The 7,252-nt window shown below is 51.5% G+C and overlaps 1 protein-coding gene across 2 annotated transcripts in view; it reads left to right on the top strand.

Moving 5' to 3' along the window:
• The first annotated feature begins 479 nt into the window (after positions 1-479).
• Plxnc1 (plexin C1) overlaps positions 480-7,252 on the top strand; it is a 144,163-nt gene continuing 137,390 nt past the window's right edge. For both annotated transcript variants that reach the window (XM_051206264.1, XM_051206265.1), the window contains exon 1: positions 480-1,689. In XM_051206264.1, coding sequence (XP_051062221.1) covers positions 628-1,689 — 1,062 coding nt within the window. In that variant the 5' untranslated portion in view covers positions 480-627. The remainder of the gene's footprint in view (positions 1,690-7,252) is intronic.

Here is a 7,252-nt window from a genome sequence, read left to right as displayed (position 1 = left end):
ACCGGGGCGAGCTAGGGGCGATGGTGGCGGCCGCGGCGGCCGCGGCAGGCGGCTCAGCTTTGTTATGAATAGATGAAAGAGGCCACCTACACAGTAACCCAAATTACGAGACCTCCCTCCTCCCGATCTCACCGAATCAAGAGGGGAGGGGAGATGGGCGTGGAGGGAGGGCGGGCGGGAGGCGGAGGGCGGAGGAGGAAGAGGATGAGGAAGGGGCCAGTTGCATCCCACTTTCACAATGGGAAAGTGAAACGCACAAGCGCACCCAACCTCTCCAGCCCTCCCCGCCCGCCTCGCTCCCCTCCGCCCGTCCCCTCCCTTCCCCTCCGCGCCTCCCCGCGAGCGCCCGCGCCGCACAGAGGAACTCTCCGGCGAAGGCGGGCGAGGAGGAAGCGGCGCCGGAGCGCGCAGGGCTTGCCGCCGCGGCACAGGCTGCCGGAGCGAGCCCGCCGCGCGCCGTCCTCCCTGCTCTCCTTCCCGGCCGAGCCGCGGGGATGGGGCGGCCGCGGGAGCCCGAGCGCGCGCAGGAGCCGCCGCCGCCGCCGCCGCCGCCCGCGTCTCCGTCGCCGCGCGCCTGAGCCGCCTGAACCGCCGCGCGCCCTGCCCGGGGGCGGCCCCCCTAGCCCCATGGAGGTCTCCCGGAGGAAGGTGCCGCCGCGCCCCCCGTGCCCCGCCGCCCCGCTGCCCCTGATCGCCTATCTGCTGGCGCTGGCGGCGCCCGCCCAGGGAGCCGACGAGCCGGTGTGGCGATCCGAGCAAGCCATCGGAGCCATCGCGGCGAGCCGGGCGGACGGCGTGTTCGTGGCGAGCGGCAGCTGCCTGGACCAGCTGGACTACAGCCTGAAGCACAGGCTCTCCCGCCTGTACCGGGACCAAGCGGGCAACTGCACCGAGCCCGTCTCGTTGGCGCCCCCCGCGCGGCCCCGGCCCGGGAGCAGCTTCAGCAAGCTGCTGCTGCCCTACCGCGAGGGGGCGACCGGCCTCGAGGGGCTGCTGCTCACCGGCTGGACCTTCGACCGGGGCGCCTGCGAGGTGCGGCCCCTGGGCAACCTGAGCCGCAACTCCCTGCGCAATGCTACCGAGGTAGTGTCGTGTCACCCGCAGGGCTCGACGGCCGGCGTGGTGTACCGCGCAGGCGGCCCTGATCAGTGGTACCTGGCGGTAGCCGCCACCTACGTGCTGCCGGAGCCTGAGACCGCGAACCGCTGCAACCCCGCGGCCTCAGATCGAGACACGGCCATCGCGCTCAAGAACACGGAGGAGCGCAGTCTGACCACGCAGGAGCTGGGCCACCTGAAACTGCGCGGTAGTGCGGGCAGCCTGCACTTCGTGGATGCCTTTCTCTGGAACGGCAGCGTCTACTTCCCCTACTATCCCTACAACTACACGAGCGGAGCTGCCACCGGCTGGCCCAGCATGGCGCGCATCGCGCAGAGCACCGAGGTGCTGTTCCAGGGCCAGGCGGCCCTCGACTGCAGCCACGGCCACCCCGACGGCCGCCGCCTGCTGCTCTCCTCCAGCCTGGTGGAGGCCTTGGACGTCTGGGCCGGCGTGTTTAGCGCGGCCACTGGAGAGGGCCAAGAGAGGCGCTCCCCCGTCACCACGGCTCTCTGCCTCTTCAGGATGAGTGAGATCCAGGCGCGCGCCAGGAGCTGCAGCTGGGACTTTAAGGCGACTGAGCAGAACTGCGTAAGTCCTGTCCCTGGGGCCCAGGAGGGGACTGGGATGACGTGTACCGAGGGTCGGGTTCACATCGCCAGCAACTGTCCCGAGATTGCATGCTTCTCTAAAGCGCAGTCTGAGGTCCCCAAAGAGAAAGTGTAAAAAAAGGGCGGCAGGGTAGTGGGGGGGGGGGGAGGTTTGGAGGGAGGTTCAAAACTCTAGTGGCTGCCTCTCATTCCTTTCAGTCCAAATGCGGACGCTTGTTTGAGACCGAGCTTCCCCATGCCACCCCTCTGTCCCTCACCGCTTCTCCAAACCCGAGTCTCACTAGGCATGTGGGCTTGACCCTTTGGGCCAACAGTTACTGGTTCCCTCACAGAAAAGCTATCAAACCTAAAGGACTCACTGCCACACCCCGGCCTTTGTGCCCCCCACCCCACCCCTCTGGCTGCAATCCATGTGATGTGGTCGGTAGAGTTGTGGCCTGGTCCACGCTGGTAAATAATGCTCTCGTGCAAAAGCCACTGGCAGACCGCCCAGCATGACCCAGTGCGAGGGGGGCGGGGTTGTGGCTGGCTGAGGGTGGCTGTGGTCTCAACCTGGCTGAGATAACCCGAGGAGGCAGGAGGCAGCTTGTGGATACAAAGCCTCACCCTGAAGAGAAGAGCCTGAGGAGGTGGAAAGTGTTGGGGTGCTCCAGGCAGTTTCTGGGCTGCAGATTCCCAGACTAGATTGCGGGGCTGGCTCACACCACCCTTGTGAACCAGGCAAAAGACACAGGTTTCCCCCGAGCTCCCAGGGCAAGCCACCGCTTGAGATCTCGAGATTGACAGTTCTTTGACTGGAAAATAAAGCGACAGTTCAAGAGGGTCTAGTTGATGGGGATTACGGAGGCTTTGTACACTCCTGCCGAGGCCCTTGCCCTCCCAAGGCTGCTGGCAAGTAAGTCTGCATATGGCTCCTGAGAGGGAAGCCTGCCGAGAGCCTCCTTAATCACTGGACAGAATTCAAAGAGCAGAAATTGAGGGCTACAGGTGTTGCCATTGTTTTGCTACAAAATGGATAGGAGGAGGGGAGCAAAGTCTTCGCGTGGAGAACTGTTGCTTGTGCGCTTATTGTGTACCAAGGCGCCTGAAACATTGGCTCTAGGGTAAATTAGCATGCGGGCAGAAAAACACTCCCCTCTAGCCCTTCCTCTGCAAAGCACACCTTACCAACTGCTAATCTTGTTAATTCAAGGAGGAAAAAGCTGCCAGTCCTTGCTGCTGCTTTGCTGGGGGCAAACGCATGCCATCTTTATTTCACCACTGGTATAATTGAACAAATACATAAAAAGAATACATTGTCCCCAAATGGTTTAGCCTCACTATAAGTATAAAACTTAATATTTAATGTCTGCTTTTACATATCTTCATGATCCAATAGCCAAAGTTTGGCAAATCACTGGCTTTTTTTTCCTGTTGAACGACTTGAAATTACCCCCTCCCTCCCCCCAAAAAAATTTTTACTTTGCACCAAGCTTTAGGCACAGTTTGTCTGTAGGGTTAACAACAAGACAGCTCCAAGGCCCACAGCATGTAACCACCATGGAAGTCCAAGCCTTGCCATCTGACAGCTGTGTCAGTGCACAGAGCCAAAACATTTCTCTTGATTGCATCTACCTATTGGGTACTGGAGGACTCGGTTTCCTTCCAAACCCAGCATGCACCCTGAATGCACTCAGAATCCAGTCCTGGCTCAATCAGGTGTTCCTACTTGCAACCGGGATGGGGAAGGGCCAAGGTTAGTCTAGAGCTGTTTATCCATCTTCTTAGGCGCTCCTGGGAGAGAGAGCTGCCCCTTGGAAATCAAGCAAGGGATAAACACATGCTGCCAAAAATCAGTAATGGAAAAAAAAAATTAAAACAGGTCCCCGAACAGCATTTCTTGCTGCTGTTATTTTATTGAGAACTCCCAGGGTGCTCAGAGCTGTGTGTTCTGAAAGATGGGGTCTCTACCCTCTGAGCTTGTCATCCAAGTTAAATGATATACTCAGGTTCAAACAATAGCATGTCATGACTGCACAGGTGGGAGCTGGGAGTTTTGCATTTTTTTTTTCATATAAGTAAATTCCTTGCTATTGGTATGCATTAAAAAAGACTTAATGGGATAGAATTTTAAGAGCATTTGAATTTAAAAAAATAAAAGGTAGTAGTTTTGATGAAAAAGCAACAATTTTCTAACCAATTAAATAGGCAGATAAGATACTTAATTCAACAAATAGTTTGATGCCTGCTTGTGTGAGCAATGAGCTATGCTGGGTGCCAGCGAAGGGACAATAGCGGGTTGCAACCCCATTTAATGGGGTCACGGGATCAGCGTGGCCTCTGCTGTCACTCACAAGAAATGTTGTCATTCGATTGCATTTCATTTTCAGGTCTTGAATGTGTTTTTGAAAGGCATGCTGAATTATAGGTGCCTAAAACAGGAGTTGGACCTGAAACACACTATAGAGGGAGCCCCAGCAGACTGCAACAGCTATTCCCTCCCAGCAAACAGCACCTCTCTTTTTCCTTTTTTCATCAGTGATTCACAGGCTGCAATGCTCAAGAGTCTAGATTGGCTTGCCTTCCCCTTCTAACCCTGCTCCCAGCTGGTACCTGTATTGCCCATCTTCCATCCACCCACAGTAACGACAGAACTGGCCAGGCAGGGTTTGCCCATCTCCTGGTTATCTCATCTCTTAACTGCTCATTCTTTCCCTTGGGTTTTTCCTGCTGAGGGTTAATTTCTGAAACGCTTGTGTAGTGAGTGTGCACTCCGGTGTTTTACACACAAAGCATTTTCTTTCTTTCTTTCTTTCTTTCTTTTTTTCAAATTTCAATATACTTTCACAAAGGCGATCCATCAACCGCAGCCCCCAAGTGCACCCAGATGGCCAGTCTCTGCAGACCCACTCTGAGGCCCTGATGTGCATTTGGATAACACCTGCTCTCTTAGATAGTGTTTATGTCAATTTGACAAAAGTTAAAGTCATCTGAAAGGAGAGAACCTCAATTGCAAAAGGCCTCTGTAGGATCAGACTGTAAGTATGCAAGCCTGTAGGACATCTAGTTAATGATTGATGGGGGAGGACCGCCCATTGAGGGCGGGGATATCTCTGGCTGCTAGCCTGGAGTCCTATAAGAAAGCAGGGGGAGCAAGCCAGTGAACAGCACTCCTCTCCATCAGCTCTGGTGTCCAGGTTCAGTATCCAGGTTCCTGCCCTGACGTTTTTCAGTGACGAATAGTGAGTGAAAGTCTAAGTAAATAGACCCTTTCCTCAGAAACCTGCTTTTGGTCATGTTGTTTCATCATAGCAATAGAAATCCTAACTACTACCCCTCCGCAGAATTGCTTCTGCGAGATTTTCAGTAAGTCTGGTTGGTTGGCTCTCAGAAAAGCATCCCATTTTCCAGATTGGAAAAAAAAAAAAAAGGCCATGATCAGTAACAAAATATAAGTAACAAAGCCTCGAAGTTTAAATCCAGTCTTCCACTATTTCTGTATTTTTTGCCATCATGGTACTTCTGGAACTTCCCCCTGAAAGCCCCCAATTTAAAATGCAGCAAACATTTCTCACTGCCTGTGGGTCATGAACCCTTTGGGGCTCAAACGGCTCTTTCACAGGGGTTGCATATCAGATACCCTGCATGTCAGATATTTATGATACAAAACATAACAGTATAAAAATTACTTACAGCTGTGAAGTAACAATGAAAATAATGTTATGGTTGGGGTCACCACAGTTTGAGGAGCTGTATTAAAGGGTCTCAGCATTTGGAAGGCTGAGAACCACTGTTATAAGTGACCATATGTGTATATTACTCATAACATATCCGTAGTCACATTGTGCTATATGGAATGCATTTTATCCCCTTTTCTGGCAAAGGACAGTCATCCTGATGCCTGTGTTGAGCCCGGGACCTGTTATTCCCTACCCAAATAATCTAAATCCACCGACTGTTTCAGGCTCTATACCAGTGATGCTCAACCTGTGGATTGCGACCCCTTTGAGAGTTACAGATGTTTATTTACATTGTGGTTCATAACAGTAGTAAAGTTGCAGTTATAAAGTAGTAGCAAAATAATTTTATGGCTGGGGGCCACCACAACATGAGGAACTGTATTAAAGGGTCACAGTGTTAGGAAGGTTGAGAACCACTGGTCTAGGATATGGTTTTGCAAGTAAAGGATGCCCTCTGAAGACCGTATTAGCTTCCAATCTTGGGCTGTGCTTGAAAATGTCACATGGTTTGCTTTCTCCTTTATGCTTCATAACTTACCTGTGTTTAATATAGCAGTGCATGTTTTTAATTATGTGCATTAATTTATGAAGTTACTTCCTCTCTCTGTCTGAGCTCTTACCACGTTTGGCAATGTGTGAAAATGTTTGTGTTTGAGTCTGTGAAGATGGATCATTCTAGATTTGTTTGGCTGCCATAGTTGGGTCTTGGAGTTGCCTGTGGATTAAACACAACTGCTACCCTTCTCTGTATTTTCCCAGAGTTTGGCTCATACCACCGACCCTTCTAGTTCCTTCTACCTTTTGAAGGTGGATGTATTTGTTCCATACTCACATAATTCTAAAGCCTGATATAATTCAGCTGTCGGGCAGATAACCCCAACATGATTGCAGAGCCTCCGCCAGCAACAGTGAAGATGCATGTAGCCACTGTGTGTGGAAGTGATACCCCAATTCTACTTGGCAGTGTGACCTGCTGACCTCAAAATACAGGCTTCCTGTGGCGTTTATTGCCCTTCCAGCTTCTGTTATGATTCTGTCTAGCCTTTTTGTTATCTGTAGACTAGACAGTGAATTTTACCTTCATACACACATCTGACATGCAAGAGTGGATTCAAAAGGACAAGCGTAATGACAGAATCCACTTAGAAAGAGGGAAAAGGCAATCACAGCTACTATCTACTGAGCAGTTATCATGGCAGGGTTTGTGCAGAGCAATTTACATGCCTTATTTTCTGTTGATTCTCAGGCACCATATGAGGCAAGGACTTCAGTTATTATTGGTGATTATAGATGAGAAAATTGAAGCTCAGAGAGCTTTGGTTAGGTTCCTAGCTTGCAAATAGCAAAGGATTTCGAACTTATGTGGTCTGGGTCTAGGACCTGGGTTTTTAACTATTGTTGTGGATATACAGACCCCACAGACCCTGGGTTCTGGTGTCCATCCTATCCTACATGGAGCAAGCAAGGCTCGATTGCTTTAAGACCAGCTGTTTGTAGATAGACGGTGGAGCACAGAATCCTTGATTGTAAACAGAGTTCCAGAATTTACAATTGTCACCACCTGAAGTTCTGTCTGGTGCCAGGTGTGGTTTATCAACCATTAATTTCTTGGTAATATTGTTCTTGGCGTTCGGGCGTGTAAATAACCTTCACAAGTGTTTGCTCTTAAAGATCCAGTGCCCAGTACTGTATCTGCTGTGTAGTTAGAGATTAAGAAGTGCCCATTGAATGAACAAGTGGATTTCTTGGAGAATCATGTTGGACATGAAGTAAATGTATTCTGCACTTGGCAACAATGCTTCCCTGGTTCTAGGCACCATATAG

This window comes from Phodopus roborovskii, unplaced genomic scaffold (assembly GCF_943737965.1).
Source record: "Phodopus roborovskii unplaced genomic scaffold, PHOROB, whole genome shotgun sequence".
Lineage (NCBI taxonomy): Eukaryota > Metazoa > Chordata > Mammalia > Rodentia > Cricetidae > Phodopus > Phodopus roborovskii.
The sequence above is the reverse complement of the archived record's forward strand: the minus strand, read 5'-3'. Positions and strand labels throughout refer to the sequence as shown.